Source organism: Nothobranchius furzeri, chromosome 12, assembly GCF_043380555.1.
Source record: "Nothobranchius furzeri strain GRZ-AD chromosome 12, NfurGRZ-RIMD1, whole genome shotgun sequence".
Classification (NCBI taxonomy): domain Eukaryota; kingdom Metazoa; phylum Chordata; class Actinopteri; order Cyprinodontiformes; family Nothobranchiidae; genus Nothobranchius; species Nothobranchius furzeri.
Window position 1 is genome coordinate 71,228,452 of NC_091752.1, and position 17,810 is coordinate 71,246,261.

The 17,810-nt window shown below is 46.3% G+C and overlaps 1 protein-coding gene across 6 annotated transcripts in view; it reads left to right on the forward strand.

Annotated features, from left to right (window-relative positions):
* The window catches only part of tnnt1 (troponin T type 1 (skeletal, slow)), a 67,271-nt gene that overhangs the window by 2,809 nt on the left and 46,652 nt on the right, over positions 1-17,810 (forward strand). For 3 of the 6 annotated variants that reach the window (XM_070542100.1, XM_070542102.1, XM_070542101.1), the window contains exons 3-6: positions 3,083-3,239; positions 3,422-3,614; positions 3,730-3,789; positions 17,737-17,776. The exons of 2 other annotated variants lie outside the window; for them this stretch is intronic. In XM_070542100.1, coding sequence (XP_070398201.1) covers positions 3,083-3,239; positions 3,422-3,614; positions 3,730-3,789; positions 17,737-17,776 — 450 coding nt within the window. The remainder of the gene's footprint in view (positions 1-3,082; positions 3,240-3,421; positions 3,615-3,729; positions 3,790-17,736; positions 17,777-17,810) is intronic. One more of the 6 variants, XM_070542103.1, reaches the window with a different exon arrangement.

Genomic DNA, 17,810 nt, shown 5'->3' on the forward strand with positions numbered 1-17,810 from the left:
GATGTGACGGGAGTTCAACATGCCTCCTATCCTCCAGAGCCACTTGGTGGAGTTTTGAAAAATATTTGATGGCTCCTACCCAGATCAGCATTGGAGCTCTAGAAGAGGATAGAGCTTTCAAAAATTCCTAGTGAGGCGGGGATGCTGGTTTCTAGGTCAGAACTGGCTAGGAACTTGTGCTCCTAACCTCAAGAAGAGGATGCAAAGCTTTTAAAAGATGCTAGCGGACTAGGGAAGCTGGTTTCTGGGTTGTGCTCTGGATAAGATGACATGCGTCTCTCCCTCTCTCTAAAGCGCTAAGCTACATTACGTGAATGGATATTAACAAGTATTAAACAGCTGACAAATGCTCATTGCCAAGAATCAATATTATATTAACTGACCAATAATATTTTAATTGTCTACACCAGGGATTCCCAAAGTGTGGTGCCGCTAGGGGGTGCGCAAGGTGAAAAGTGTAATGGCTGCGGAGCTCAGAGAAGTCTGTCAAAAGTCACCATTAGCGTAGCCAGAAACTCATTTGTGGGTGGGCCTAAGAAAATGTAAGTGGGCCCAATGAACGTAATTGAAAACAAGTATATTTTGCTTGTGTGTGTGTGTGTGTGTGTGTCCGTCCTCCGCACATGCCCTAGCTCAGGGGTCGGCAATCCGCGGCTCTGGAGCCGCATGCGGCTCTTCCATGCGGCTCTCTGTGCTTGTAAAATAATGAATGGATATTTAAATAAAATGCTTTGTATTTTACTGAATTAATTTTACATCTGTAAGCTAATTCTAAATGTAGATTGTCTGCGTAAACCTGAACAGGTCCAACCCGGTCTTACTGTGAGACCGGGTTGACGCGTCACGCATGTGCGTAAACATAGGCGCTTTCTGAGCTGAAGACAATGTGAGATTCTGGGACTCTCCTCAGTCGCCACATTGGAGACAGGAACAAGCACAATTCAGCCAAAGTTTCATCATCACGGAACATTTTCTAAGTGACAAGTCTCTCTGAGAGACCGGGTTTTGAAAACTCTCGCTTCAGTGGAAGGAATCTTCCCGCATGCACTCTGTTTCTGCGACGTGCTCCAAGCCCCTCTCCACACCTTCAGCTCGCTGTGCACCTTATGTACGCGCTGACTGAGCGGTGTCCAGCTCAGATGTTCAGAAGGAAATCTTTTCTTGAGTGATTTAGCTACATCTGCGATTTGCGTAGAATAAAGTGTCAGTTCGTCTGCATGCGTCGGGGTAATTCTTTCTATTCTTTCTCCATCAAAAATAAACGGTCAAATACGGGAACTATCCGGTCAACACAAGCCCTGCTTTTAACTGTTCTGTTTTCTTGTGAAAATTGTTACAAATTTAACTTGATTAACACCAGAGCCAGGCGTACTGCGCCGTTGTCTCGGTCACTGTAAATGAGGGAGAAACAAAATGATCGGATCCTTTTCTGACCTTCCCCACCTACAAAGTTTAATTACAACAATCAAACGTGACAGAGCCTGGATTTGTATTCTGAACAGTCTAAACATGTTTTAAAAAGAAACGTATGACAAAAGTGGCACCTGCTCAGTAAAACCACCCACAGGGTGAAAAATATCTAAATATTGTAGCAGAGACGGGCTACAACTTCTGGATCCACTTTATATAAATTGTTTTATTGATTACCTTCTTATGAAAGATAACTTTGACGTACACGAGCGACCGGTACCGGCTGCTGTCACCTGTTGTTAGCAGCGCTCTGCTGTCTGAGGGTAGGCCCCGCCCACAACGCTGCAGCTGCTGCAGTGTTTTCTTTACTGTGGGAAACGGGTAATAATGGCTCTTTGATGGGAACAGGTTGCCGACCCCTGGTTTAGCGTGACGTCTGATATGTGTGTATATATATATATATATATATATATATATATATATATATATATATATATATATATATGCCCTGATGTGGGGCTGTGGGGTGTGTCAACATGGTCGGGACATAGAAGGGGGTGCGCGGCTAAATAAGTTTGGGAACCACTGCTCTACATGACAGTAACATTTTGTTAGCGCACGAGTTGTAGCAAGCTAGCTAGCATCGTTCACTCACAGAGACACCTGCTCCTCCACAGAACCTCCTGACACCACAGATAAATCTCTCTGCTTTGGCTAATGATTTCTCCCTCTGGTTTGTCTCTAAGCTGCAGTTTGCTCTTTAAGGCAAATTTCATCTGTATTGATCCAAAAATGACAAGGAAAGGGTGAAGTTAGTAGGGATTGCATTATTAAACATTAAAAGTAGATGTCATCATTCACATGAATGAATTTCAGTTCTTTTCTTGTTTCTCTTGGCCTGTTAGGACTTATGTGTCATCTACTGAGCTCCTAAGGTATTTAAAAAGCATTTATTTAGATTTTTTAAAAAGATGCAGGAACCTTGAAATAGCACTTTCTTCTCTATTTCTTCCTCTGCATACATTTTTTCCTCACAATCTCTGGGTGTCAAATCTCAATTATTACAAACTTGTAAATCATAATGTCATTGCACTTGTGAAAATAGATTTAAATGCATTTTTAGTTTACTGCAACTTAAAGCTCATTTGCACCATACATTATTGAACTAGTCAATCTATTTGTTGTATATACATTTGTTATATTGCTTTTCTGTCTCATATATTGCAAATAGGAATACTTTTTTGTATTGCTATGTAATATATAGTTCCATGCCTTGCTGTGGCCCCACTGTAATTTTCCAGTCTGGGATCCTTCTACATCTGTTTGTCAGTTTATGTCAAGTCTGAGTTGCATGGGTTAGGGTGCATCTGTGTTGTTACACTTCACTGGTGTGTTACGTGGACCAAATGGTACACAGCACTCTCAGATTAAGGGAAAGTAACAGAGCATAGACAGGACCTCAGTGATACATTCATATGGATGGGTTGGCATCAAAAACATGTTTTGGCCACAGAAAGCCTGATTAAAAATCTGTTTACCTGCAAGGAGAATGTTGAGCATTGTCTGCAGGTTATATACCGACTAGACGCAAGAACCTCAGCCTCACTTTAAAATACTGTAGTATCTCTTTTGAGTCCCAGAATGAAATGTTTAATTATTATATATTTTATAGGAAGAGGAGTGTTTGCCACACCCCCCAATGAACCAGGGGACTTCGTCTTGGAGTACAGGGGTAAACTCCTCACAAAGGAAGAATGCGAGTCAAGACGATACTCAGAGACTGAAAGCAAATTTCTCTTTGGCTTTAAGTGGCAGAACCATTGCTTATGGTAAACATGGAAAAATGGATGATTTTTTATTGATTAGAGAAATTCCGAGTTATCCCTGGAACAAGGGTTTAATACTTGATAAACTAATTAAAGCACAAATATTAAAATCTTTTGAAAACAATTATTTCAATAAAACTGTTAAAAAATGTAAAACTATTACAATTTTTTTTAATACTTTTCAGCCTGGATGCATCTGAAGAAGATGGCTCTCTCGGAAGATTGGTCAATGACAACCACAAAAATCCTAATTGCGTTATGAAAAAAATCATAGTTGACAACAAACCACATTTGTGCCTTTTTTCTCTGAAGAAAATAGAAATAGGAGCTGAAATTTATTACAACTATGGTGATTCAAAATGGCCTTGGCGCAGTAAGGTGAGTTGGTTGCTATTTCTCCAATATTAACCATGCTTCCAATATTACTCTTGGTTGTCTATGGAAATGCATTTCATCTTTGATCTGTGATATGTTTTATTCATCTACAATCCAGGTGGGAAAAAACAAGGCTCCTGCAGCAGCAAAAGAGAACCTATTGGGTGGGGAAGGCCAGGTAATGCCACACACACACCGTCATGTTTCCAGTCATGTTCTTATGGGGTCCTTCCATCTTCCAAACACATTTCTATCTGGAGTCTCTCCTTTACACACTCGTATGTCTAGTCTGACCCAAGTGGGGCCCTTCCGTCCAGTTCTTCTTGTAGATGTTTTTAGTGCACTATGGTAACACCAGACATGACCTCAGCTGTGATTTTAACATTCATAATTGTATACCGTCTGAGCTGTTACATTTTTAAACCAATATTTTGATTCATCCACTGTGAATACCGCATCCAGTTTAAGGTCTTAACTATTGTTTACAATGCCCTAAATGGTCCAGCTCCCGCTTCCCTGTCAGAACTGCTCAAGCCATATGTACCATCCAGAAGCCTAAGATCGGCAGATCACCTGCTCTTTTGCACCCAAAGATGAAATATAAATCCAGTGGGGAGCGGGCCTACGTGTTTGCTGCCCTCAAACTTTGGAATGCTCTTCACCTCAGTGTTCGACAGGCCCCGTCACTGTGTCGGTTCAAGTCAGTGCCGAAGGCCTATTTTTATCATTAACTTTGATCAATGATCAGGCTGTTAGTGTTTTAGTCTGTGGTGTCTTCCCTGTTGACATGTGCTTACCTTTTAGTATGTTTTTTTAAATATTTTTAGTCATGACCTTGTTTTTACTCGTTATTTTTTTTTATCTTTTAATTCTTTAAATTTATTATCCCTTTTATCCTTTATAATTTTTTTCAATCTTCTTTGTTATTTCGGAGTTCTTTTTCTAACTTCGTTCGGTGTTTCACTACGGGGAATCGCCCTGGCGTGACCAACTACGGAAGCTCCATTGACATCACGTCTGTCCCTGACAGACTGGTAGCGCCGTGCCCAGGCTCCGCCCACCCAGTATATACACGGCCAACCAACCCCTCCTACTCATTCTCGCTTTCTCGCTTTCTTCCCGTGAGAAACTACACTTTGCTCCCTCAGCGATTTTCAGGCTATCTTTGGTCAGCTGCTTAACTGTTCCCAGGCGTACCATCAGGATCCGTCGCCGAACGCAGTCCCAATGCAGTCTGGATTAGAGCTGAGTAAGTGTTTCTAAGTCACTTGGCACACTTTGCTAGGAACCATTACCGCGTCACGGCGAACTGCTCCCGCGGCTACTCGGTTGTCATTGACGGAGTAGTATTAGCGAGTGTGGCTCAAGCTAACGCGTTGTTGCGAGCTTGTCCTGTTCTTATTTAGCATTTACTCGCTAATGAGCTATTTTGTTGCAGCTAACGTGTCACGACGAGTTGTCCTACATATAAAATATAGCTATAGTTGCAGACTTACACCTGCTAACTAGCTTGCTAACGCTTTTTCAGGCTAATCTGTCACGACCAGTCGGTTTTTCAGCTATGGCTTCCACCCCTACCCAGACGGAAGGGTCGGAACCAAAGGCTAAAGAGGCTGCATCCCGCCTGTGCCCGGCGTCATGTGGGGCTTCTATTTCAGGCAGGGACCCTCATCCTATTGTCATAGTGTGCATGGGTGCTGCTCACGCCCAGGCATCGCTGGCTAACCCGCAGACATGCCCTCACTGCTCCTCCATGCCAGAGAAAAAGGAGGCTTAGAGTGGCAGTGGCTAACGGCCGGAACCCAGGCCTCGGCTTGGCCACACCTGTGATGCAGGTGACAACCATCAGCCGCGAGCCTCCACAAGTTGGGCAGATATGATGGAGGAGGAGCCCCCGCTACCACTTCTGTTCGAGGGACTGGTTGACAGTGGGCTGCTCGATGCGGGTGATGACCTCCTCTATTTGGACATGGACGAGGAGGAAGAGGATTCCACCTTCCCGGCTCAACACTCTAGGCCACCTAGCGGCACTGGGGTGGCATCACAGGGGGACACCGACGTGTACGAGGTTTGCAGGCGAGCAGCTGCAAAGCTCAACATTCAGTGGCCGGCAGCCCAAGGGACAGAAGGGGTGGAACGAGACCTGTATGAGGCTTCCACTGTCCTCCGCTCCACCCAAGTGTTACTGGTCTAGCTCATTTAAAAGCAAACTCCCCACCAAGGGATACTCCAAACTGGATGTGCATGGGATGGGGGAATTGGGGCTGGCCGAATCCCCAACTGTGGAGCCTTCAGTGGCATACCACCTTCACCCCAACCGCAGATCCGTGTCAGCGTCATCCAGCATCTCTCTCCCATCTAAAACGGATCGTCTCACGGCATCCATTTTTCAGAGGATGCACACATATGCTGGCCAATCTGTGTGTTCCCTCAATGCAGTTACTCTAATGTCAGCTTATCAAGGAGAAATCCTGGAGGAAATGGGTCGTCAGCTGGACTCTTGGGCGCCTAACCCGGCTTTATGGGATGAAATCTGTGTGGTGAATGATCTCATCCTGCACTCTTCTAGAGGAGCAGTCCAGGGCTGTGGGCGTGTGATGGGTTTGGCTGTTTCAGGTGAGAGAGCCTTGTGGCTAAACTTGTCAGGCCTAGGTGACAGCCAGAAAGCTGATGTCATGGATGCAGCATTTGACCCTGTCAAAGGTCTCTTTGGCCCGCCCTGGAGAAGATGACTGAGACAAGCACCCACAGGAAGCAGGAAGGTGAGGCCCTCAATCTCTGCTTGCCTCGTAAACATAACCCTCAGCCACCTCAGGCACCCAAGCCTGGGTTTGCAGCAGCTGCCCCAGCGGCAAAGGGTCAACAGGGTGGGGCTAGACCACAGCGATCGGCAGGTGGTCAGCCAAACAAGGCGGAGAACCCTCGCCCATGGGGGAAGCACTCTTTCGCAGCAGCAGCCGCGAGGAACCGCCCGTCTCACCCCAGCGAGGGCAAGAGGAAGAAGTCATCCTAGCTGCTCTTGCTTCTCCTCTCCAGAAAAAGAGGAGGTTTTCAGAGGTACAAACAGACCTCTGTGTTCAGGGTTCAGACACTCCTGTGGTTCCCGGTCCAGCAGGAGTGGCGAGTGCGTGGAGCAGAAAACGCAGTGTCACCAAACACTTTTCATGAGCATGCAGTTAGTGTCACCAAGCACTTTGTTCCCAGATGTGTGCAGAAATGTTCAGGGGGGTCATTTAAAAATAAAGACGGCTTTTCTGCAGCCAGGCGTTCAGTCAAGGGCAGACAGCTCCCCACAAAAAATAATAAACAAACCCCATCAGGTCCCTCTGCGCCCAGCAGAGGGCCCTCTCACTCTTCCCACGGGACGAGTCGAGGCTGCTCAGGTGACGGAGATGACGTCACCCAACAGCGGCTTGCTTTCGGCGCGGGCCAAGAGGTGGCGCGCATGCGCAGTTCCCTCGTGGGTTCTGATGACAGTTTGTTGGGGTTCCAGGCTTCAGTTTGCCTCAAAACCTCCCTGTTTCAATGGGATAATAACGTCAGTGGCAAGAGAGGATTCTGCGCATATCCTGGAAAACGAAATTGCTTCACTGTTGAACAAAAAAAGCAATCAGGATGGTGCCGAGCGACGAGGCCCACCAGGGTTTTTATTCCCTCTACTTCCTTGTTCCACAGAAGGACGGGAAATCTCTCCGTCCCATACTCGACCTGCATGTGTTAAACAAACACTTACGCAAGTACACTTTCAGAATGTTGACTCACAAAACACTCTGCCGTTCCATCTGCCCAGGAGATTGGTTTGTCACGATTGACCTCGCAGATGCCTATTTTCACATCTCTATTTATCCTCTACACAGGAAGTTTCTCAGGTTTGCCTATCGGGGCACAGCCTACGAGTTTCAAACCATCCCGTTCGGGCTGTCATTAGCATCGAGGGTTTTCACCAAGTGTGTGGAGGCAGCGCTGTCCTCACTGAGGACTCGCGAGATCAGAATTTTCTCTCACATAGACGATAATCTGATTTGCGCTCCCTCCCGGGAGCAAGCAGCCAGCGACGCGCTGGTGGTGTTGAGCCATCTGACCGACCTGGGATTGAAAATAAACTGGACAAAGAGCAGTTTATTCCCCAGACAATGCACAGAATATCTGGGTCTTCAGATAAACTCTCTCTCTTATCGCGTTTCGCTGTCAGAAGAGGATTGCGTCCTTCACACAGTGTGTCGCACGTTTTCAGTTAGGATACCGTGCGTCGTACAGACTTTGCCAGCGCCTTCTCGGCCTCATGGCGTCAATGATTTCTGTGGTGCAACTGGGGCTTCTTATGATGAGAGATGTTCAGTGGTGGGTGAGGTTGTTAAGACTATGCTCCCGCCGTCATCTCCACCGCAGAGTGAAGATAACTCCGGCGTGCATGTCAGCTCTCCAGCCTTGGAGAGACTGAACAGTTCTCACAACTGGGGTTCCGCTGGGGGCGGTGGTGTCCAGAGTTACCATGACGACGGACGCGTCTCTTACAGGTTGGGGGGCCACCTTGATGGGGAGAGCAGTGAACAGCGTTTGGTCACGCAGTTTGAAACAGGTTCACATAAATGTGCTGGAACTCCTAGCAGTGTTTCTGGCCTTAAAACACTTCCTGCCCTACTTAAGGGACCGTCATGTCTTAGTGAAGACAGACAACACCACAGTGGTAGCTTATATCAACCATCAGGGCGGGACACTCACCCTACAGCTGCACTCACTGGCCAAGGAAATAATTGTGTGGTGCAGCTCCAGACTCCTCTCAGTCCGCGCAACACATGTGGCGGGCAGCTTGAACAGAGGGGCAGACCTTCTGTCCAGAGGAAATCCTCTGTACGGAGAATGGAAACTCCACCCCAAGGTGGTGCACCAAATATGGCAGAGATTCGGTCAGGTTACCGTAGATCTCTTCACCTCGTGGGAAAGCGCCCACTGCCCACTCTTCTTCTCCCTGACAGACGCGGACGCGCCTCTGTGAGTTGACGCATTGGCTCACCAGTGGCCAAGAGTGCTGCTGTACGCGTTTACTCCTCTCTGTCTGATTTCCTCCATTCTAATAAGAGTGAGGGAACAGGGCCTGTCTTTGATCTTGGTGGCTCAGTTGTGGCCATCCAAGCCATGGGTGGCTTAAATAATCCAGATGCTTTGGGACGAACCCTGGCCCCTGCCTGTCCGCAGGAATCTCCTGTCCCAAGCCAGGGGAGAGATTTATCACCCTCACCCAGACCGCTTGTCTCTGTGGGCCTGGCCCGTGAGAGGTGGAACCTGAGCGTGGCAGGCCTGCCCCCAAGTGTCATTGACACCATTCAAAACGCTAGGGCCCCCTCAACTTGCTCTCTTTACAGCTGTAAATGGAGGGTTTTTGAGGTGTGGTGTGAAGAGAAACGTGTCATCCCATTTCAGTGTTCGGTGGTGGATGTACTCTGTTTTTTGTAGAGTCTGATGGACAAAGGTAAAGCTTTCTCCACTATTAAGGTGTATCTGGCTGCAATTTATGCATGCCATGTGGGGTTTGGTGACAAACCGGTGGGGCAACACCCATTAGTGAGTCGCTTCATGATGGGTGCTCGCCGTAAGCTACCAGTCTTTAGGCCACTGGTACCACTGTGTGACTTCTCTCTAGTTCTGGAGGCCCTCTGTCATCATCCTTTTGAACCTATAGATGGGGCTGGATTGAAATTTCTCTCTTTAAAAACTGCGCTGCTCTTAGCTTTAACTACAGCAAAGAGAGTGAGTGACATTCAGGCATGGTCAGTCAGTCCCTCGTGTTTACGGTGGGCCCCTGGCTACACTAAAGTGTGTCTGCGGCCCAATCCAGCTTTTGTGCCTAAAGTAATGGAGTTGTCTTATAGTTGCTCCCCTGTGGAGCTGCTGGCTTTTCACCCACCTCCTTTTTCCTCAGCAGAAGAGCAGAAGCTTAATTGGCGCCCATGAGTGTCTGTGCGTCTGCTAGGCTCCTGATCTGTTTTGGTTAGTTGTTGTTTTTTATTGTTTTTTCTCTATCTGGTGCGGATTCCCTGCTAACATATGGTCGAGACTTACTATTGTCGATTAGGTCCGCGATGATCAACCTCCAGAACTCCGATACCGGACCCGCTTTTCCACCGCCTCTGGAACCTGGCGTTAACCCAGGTGTCGGCCCTTTGTTACCTGTGGGCCTGCCCCGGAGACCATGGAAGAGGAAACGGGGGAAGAGAGCTGGCTTCTTCTTTCAGCTCCGAAAGATCCCGAGAGGTGAAGCTCTTCCCGATCGCTGCTCCGTGGCTGCGTTGTGGCGGATCCCACAGAAACTCAGCGGAGTTGGGCTGATCTCGCTGCTCAATGGTGCCCGTGATGCAGGACGCTACCTAAAGGTAAAGAACCTCCGCGGGTGTAGCCTGGAGTCGCTACGTAGCTTAGCCCGCCAGCCGACCGCCATTATGGAGCCTGCGGTACACACATCGCCAGATTTCTCTGCGAAAACGACGTTAATTAACGCGCGCTCCATCGCTAACAAGTCTCACTTCCTAAACGATCTGTTCTGCACTGAAAAATAAAACTTTTTGTGGATTTCTGAGTCGTGGCAGCGTGAAAATGACGTCACTCATCTCCGTGAGCTCTGTCCCCAAGACTGCTCTTTCTTCTCTGCTCCACGGACCACAGGCCGCGGTGGAGGAACAGCTGTTATCTTTAAGAAACACTTTTCGTGCCAAATAATATCCTCAAACTCCTACAGCTCATTCGAGATGATCATGATTAAAATTGGTCGAGCTCTACCAGTTTATGGAATTCTGGTCTATCGCCCACCTGGATCTACTTCATCCTTCCTGTCTGACTTTCAGGATCTCCTATCTTCAACTATTAAACTAGACAGGATAATCATTGTTGGAGATCTCAACATCCATGCTGAGGTTCTATCTAACTGCTCCACTAGGGAGTTCCTAAACATGATGAACTCTTTTAACTTCTCTCAACACGTGTCTGGTCCCACTCACAGAGCAGGCCACACCCTGGATCTGGTCTTTTCCTACGGACTTCTTGTTGATAAACTGCAGATACATGATGTTGTGTTCAGTGACCATAAGTCAGTTTCTTTAAATATTAACCTAAATTCTGAATCTCTTTTACCAGACTCTGCCAAGCAACGACGTATTATCAACAGTTCTACCATTTTAAATTTCTCCTCCCTCTTTGACTTTGTACCTCCTTCCTCTGATGACGTAGAGCTCCTTACAAACTCATTTAATGATCACTGCCTCAAAATTCTGGATCAGGTCGCCCCTTACAAAACCAGCCGCAGTTCCAGTGCCTCCAGTTCTCCCTGGCTGAACAACCAGATTCTTGATCTTAGACGCTCCTGTAGAAAAGCGGAACAACGGTGAAAGAGGACAGGTGTGGTTGTTCATCGCGAATATTTTAAAGAACTTCTCGAGTCATACAACAAAGGTGTAGAAAATTCCAGGTCTTCTTTCTTCAGCAACCTCATATGTCAAAATAAGAATAATCCTAATGTTTTGTTTGATACCATCTCCAGCATCGTGTCTTCTCCTCCGCAGCAGGCTCAGCTTTCTTCAGCTGATGACTGTAACACCTTTCTCCACTTTTTTGCCAACAAGGTGCTGAATCTGAGATCCAGCATTCCACCAGCTCCCCACCCCCCCCACCCTCAGGAGGGGAGGCCCCCCAGTGCTCCGAGTCTTTCACCTCCTTCTCCCCAATTACACTAAATGACTTAGCCTCAATAATCAGTCAGATGAAGCTCTCATCATGCTCATCAGACATCTTACCTCTCTCTGTCTTAGTCGGGTCCCTTGCCTCTATCAGTCCAACTCTGTTGACTATGAGTGCGTTTACATGCAGCCAGTAACCCTTTTAAAACCCAAATATTCACAATAACCCGGTTCCGCACGGCCATTTAAACACCGCCAAAAACCCGGATATGCTCATAACCGGGTTTTTAAAAACCCGGTTACTACACCTGGGGTAACCCTTCTCTAACCCGAATGTTTGGTCGTGTAAACGCATATCGGGATATCCCCATCAAAGCGTGTGTTCTGCGCATGCTCTGTTCGCAAGGAATCTTGGTCTTTTGAGTAGCGAGACGTCTTGTATGCGCCAGAACACCGGAAGTAAACAACAAGTTGGGAGCAACATGGCGAGTTTCGGCACAGCACCACACTTTGAGTGACGAGGAAACTAAAGTGCAAACAAATGCGGTCGCTATCTCTTCCGAACTGGGAAACATGTTGTTTTCACGGATACCAGAACAAGAAGAACCGGAAATGACGCATATTGCGTCTGGACGTAGTCCATACGTCCTGACGCTACCCCAACGTCCGCATTTAAATGGGGTTATGCAAGTTAGAGGTAACTCTTTCTATTTATGGTTCTAAACGGGTTATTCTGATCAACTCAGAAACCCGAATACTGACCTTAACCTGATCATAACCCGGATATTGGCTGCATGTAAACATAGTCTATGATCAACAGCTCACTGAGCTAAAGCTGTGTTCCATCTTACTTTAAAAATGCAGTAGTGACTCCTCTCTTAAAGAAACCCAACCTTGACGCCAGCTCCACCAGTAACTTTAGGCCCATTTCTAAGCTACCTTTCATCAGTAAAGTACTTGAGAAGCTTGTGGAAACCCAACTCAGATCCTGGTTTTCCAAGTCAAAGATCTCTGACCCCTTCCAATCTGGCTTACTGAAGCAGAACTCAACCGAGACTGCTCTAGTAAGGGGGCATAATGACCTCCTGATGGCTGCTGATGCTGGGAAATGTTATGTCATGGTCCTGCTTGACCTCAGTGCAGCTTTTGACACTGTAGACCACAACGTACTACTAAACAGGTTAAATGCCCTGGCTGGGATTTCAGGTTCTGCTCTAGACTGGCTCTCTTCCTATCTCACAAACAGAACATTCACAGTGAAGTCGGAAACCTTCTCTTCAGACACTGCCTCTCTAACATGCGGGGTTCCACAAGGTTCAGTTCTAGGGCCTCTACTATACGCATTCTATATTCTTCCCCTAGCTGGCATCATTCAGTCTTTCCCAGACATCTCCTACCACATCTACGCTGACGATATACAGCTCTATATGTCCTTCATGCCACACCAGTTGGACAGGCTGGCCACACTTGTACTCTGCCTGACCCAGATCAGTAACTGGCTGTCCAGCAACTTTCTTGTTCTAAATGCCAACAAGACAGAGACCCTGATCTCTGCACCCCCGGAACTTCAACCAAAAATCGAGCAGGAAATTGCCTCCTTTTGCCCATCAGCCAAGGCCAACATTAGAAACCTGGGAGTTATTTTTGATCCGGTTTTAAGTTTAGACTCACACGTCAAAACCATCTCCCGCTCTTGTTTCTTCCAACTGAGAAACATTTCAAAAGTCCGTAAACTGGTTTCTACTGCAGATCTGGAAAAAATCATCCATGCCTTTGTGTCATCACGCTTAGACTACTGCAACGCTCTTTTTACTGGTCTCAGCAAAACCTCCCTCTCACGCCTTCAAGCCATCCAAAATGCAGCAGCCAGACTCCTAACCAAATCCAGCAGACGAGCTCACATCACCCCAGTTTTACAGTCCCTCCACTGGCTCCCGGTATAATATAGAATACAGTTTAAAGTTTTAGTGCTGACCTATAGAGCTCTTAACAACCAGGCTCCAAGCTACCTATCTGAGCTTCTATCCCCACACACCACTTCACGGAACCTCCGATCCACATCTGAAAACCTCCTGGCTGTTCCTCGAACCAGACTAAAAACCAAAGGGGACAGGGCCTTTCAGTCTATTGCCCCCAGACTTTGGAACAGTCTGCCTTCAAATCTCTGTCTCTTGAAATCTGTAGAGGTCTTCAAAAAACATCTTAAAACTCACCTTTTCATCCAGGCTTTTCCCCGCTAAATATTCTAAAAGATGGCTTTGTTCTTGTTCACACCTTGACTTTGTTTTTACTCCTGATTTTGGTTACTATTGTCACTGCTATTGTTTTTATGATGTTTTTATTGGTTAGAGGTATTTGCCCTGATTTTACTCATGTTGTACAGCGCTTTGTGATTTATATCTGTGAAAGGCGCTCTACAAATAAACTTTACTTACTTACTTACTTACTTACTTACTTCATTGTCTCTGCCCTGTTCGAGCTTTAGGGGCTTATATGGACAGGACTGCTGGTCTCAGAAAATCAGACCAGTTGTTTGTTTCTTGGGCCATGGCCCATAAAGGCAAACCTGTGTCTTGCGAGAGACTGGCACACTGGATTGTAGAAGCGATCAGCCTTTCATATAGGTGTAAGGGTGCTGAACCCCCTCTGGGGGGTGAGGGCTCATTCTACAAGGAGCATGGCTACATCTTGGGCCCTGTTTCGTGGGGTGTCAGTCCAGGATATTTGTGCAGTAGCTAGCTGGGCCACGCCGCTGACTTTTGTGCGGTTTTACAGGCTGGATGTGTCTCAACCTTCACTGGCGTATTCAGTGCTGGAGGCAGGATGCACAACATCTGCTTAGTGGTTAAGCAGAGTTTTTGCTGCAGCTCGCTTCGGGATGGATATGCAATCCAGGAGTGGGCCATATCTCCCATAGTGAAACACCGAATGAATTTAGAAAAAGAACATAGGGTTACGTTATGTAAACCCCGGTTCTTTGATAACAGTGAGGTGTTTCACCAACAATTCCCTTCTTGCATTAACGGTAAGAAATCATCCGAATGAGTAAGAGGGGTTGGTTGGCCATGTATATACTGGGTGAGCGGAGCCTGGGCACTGCGCAACCAGTCTGTCAGGGACAGACGTGATGTCATTGGATCTTCCGTAGTTGGTCACGCCAGGGCGATTCCCATAGTGAAACACCTCACTCTGTTATCAAAGAACCGGGGTTTATATAATGTAACCCTACGTTTCCTTCTTTTTTACTACAGTACAGCACTTTGGACAGCTGTCATGCTGTTTTTAAATGTGCTTTACAAATAAACATGGTATGGTATGCCTGCTGGTGGTCGTTGGAGGGACCGGTAGCGCATATGTATGGCAGACTCGCTTCTGTCAGTGTGCCCCTGGGCAGCTGTGGCTACAATGTAGCTCATCACCACCAGGGTGTGAATGTGTGTGAGAATGATTGATTGTGTTGTAAAGCATCTTGTGGGGTTCCAGGACTCTAGAAGACACAATATCATATACAGGCCATTTACCATTCAATTTCGGTCCCATCCCCCTCCATTCTCAAGGATTGTGGAAATGAGACTGACTTCATCGGACCACTTCTTCACCCTCCAGTCAGAATTGAAGGAGCTCCTGTCAAAGGAAGCCATCTCGAGGGGTCCAAAAGATGAGGTGAATTTGGGGTTCTATTCCCGCAATTTCCTTGTTACAAAAAAAGGCCAGAAGTGTCAGACTCATCCACGATCTGTTCCTGTTCAACTTTACCGCTTCATAGCGGAAAAGCGCTTCCGCATGATCACCATGAGACAGTTTTAGAGTTACGTTCGTCCAGGCAACTGGTTAACTTCTATCGACCTGAGGGACACATATTTCCATATTCCAGTGGTCCCGAAACACAGGAAATTCCTGTGTTTGTCCTTCAACAGAGTCCAATATCAGTACAACAGACTCCTGTTCAGTTACTCCCTCTCTCCCTGCACCTTCTAGAGTTGTCTAGAGACATCGCTTCAGCCATTACGCACGGTGGGCTTGATGGTTCTTTTTATCTGGATTATCTGCTCCTTCTGGCTCCCTCAGAGTCCGACGTGGAATCACAGATGAGAACACTAACAGAACATCTAATCACGTTAGGATGTTCGGTTTCTCCATAAATTGGGAGAAAAGTTCTGTGATCCCATCACAGCTGATCACCATTTTGGGCATAAAGCTGAACTCCAGCATCATGAGAGCCTACCTCTCCCAGTCTCAACACACGTAATCAGCCACATGCAACCTCGCCACACTGTGACAGCTCTTACAGTGATGAAGCTGCTTGGCTTGATGGCTGCAGGCCATATAGCAGTTCCTCTTGATTTGCAACATATGACACGCATCCAATGCTGGTTCAGATATCTCAAGATAAACCTGCTGCATCACAAACAACATATGCTGCCCATTCCTCTCAGTAAAACGAGATCTGGAGCACTGGGGGAACCCCGACATCTTGATGCTTGGAGTCTCTCTTGGTCGTGCAATGTCACATGTTTCTGTTTTCACGGATGCATTCCCGTTAGGATGGGGGCATACATGCTTGTCCCATTCAGTGGGCGGCCAGGGCATCACAGCCTTATCCGGGCTCTTACAGGTTTTAAGAAGTAAAAAACCCATACATGAATACAAATTGTAAGAATTTAAAAGCATGGCAAAAGCTCATAGGCTAGGTGCTAACTGCTACCCATAACACAGACATTTCACTAGCAAGAAAATACCTGCGATATTATGATACAGCACATCTTGAATGCATGAGCTCTGGGATGAAAAGTAGCTGAGGTCGCTTCTACATGCCAACATTTTTCCTTCCCAGTGTTTCTAATAGCGTTTGTGGGTCTGGGATTGTCACTCCATGAAATGTCAAAAGCTGGTATAATCAGCCTTAACTACGCCACTTATTTCGTCAAAACAATTAGTAGTTTCTCCACTGTAGCTGCATACGCTAGTGCACTTAGTTCTTTCACAGGCAGCCCTCTAAGGCGAATATGTTTTCAGTTCAACAACTTTCCACTGTTCAAATCATAAATTTTGCCGCTTTCCCTATCTATATGTATGTTCGCTTCTGTCAGTTTAGGGTCCAAAACACCAGAATGCATTGTGCACAACGCAGTACCGAAATGGCTTATTGGGGGGTCAAAATCATCAAGCCACACACCTGGCAGGTAATGTTGGCAGTACAGCGCATTCAAATGTGTTATGCAACTGATCATTTGGGGCAGTGATACGCCTATGCTGCCGCCAGAAAACTTGTCCCCAGTTTCACACTGGAAGCATCAGTGGCACAAAACGACAGCGAAACGGTTTACTCGCAAACTTCAAAGCGGTCCTTTTCACACCGGGAGAGTCTAGGCAGCAGCACGTCTTCTTCGCTGTGCTCTTCACTGGACGCGTGGTGGCAAACAACTAATAGCACATGGCTTCCTGCATCATAACTGTCGGTGTATCTATGATAAATAAGTAGTTGTACCTGTATTGGTTGGAAAAATCTTTCCAAACTATTCTCCTTTATGCTTCCTGTGAAGGCAGAGCCATCTTCTTGTTCGGTGCAGTATTGCTGTAGCTTTGACAGATCATTTGCTGCTGTGGCCCCCAGACTCTGGAACTCTCTCCCCCTGAGCCTGAGATCAGTGGACTCAGTGGTCTCCTTCAAAAAGCAGCTGAAGACTCACTTGTTCAAGCTGGCTTTTGTATGACCTTCTTCACCACTCTCTCTTTATTCGGCTCTCCCCACCTATTCCACCTTCCTCAGGATCCACTGATTTCCCTCTTTCCTAGTCACACTCTCTCTTTCTTAACATTTTTTCTTTTAAGTCGCAATTGCCTATTCTTGCTTATTTTAAATATATTTTAAAACATTTTCTAAGTGCTTTTTTATATTTTTACAATTTTTTATATTTTTTGTTTTTGTTTTTGTGAAGCGCCTCATGATTTTTATCTTGAGAGGCGCTATAGAAATGATATTTTCTTCTTGTTCTTCAACAGAGTGGGAAAAAATCTCACCACAGCGTAGACTTTAGTCGCTGGAGCCTGCTAGTGTGGGGGTGTATATATAAAGCTAATGACGTTAACATGATAGGCGGTATTATTAGGAAAGGATGTGCGAACATCACCGCTGCTGCTGCGTTGAAATTCACTAGTCTGGAGCTGGTGAAAACACGTCATTTACTTAAAGTTATCGAGGATTTTGTGCCCAAATGCTTTTTCCTTCCCTTGATGAAATATCCACTATTGCAAGTCAACCTGTGGTTATCCTTTCTTGTAAAGGCGGCATTAAGAACATTGAGTGGCCAGTAAAATTTTGAATCTGGTGGATGAAAAAGTTAATTTCCTGCCCTAAGAGTAATGATGACCGGATAAGAGAATAATTCTATAGTTGTATACTTTTGCAGATTGCCCACAAGTTCAGCTTTCCAATATTTGTTCAACTATCTTTTTAGACCATTCACATGGAGGGACCTTTAGCAGAGGACATTGAAGGTATGTGTATGCAATGTTCTTAAATTGATACTAA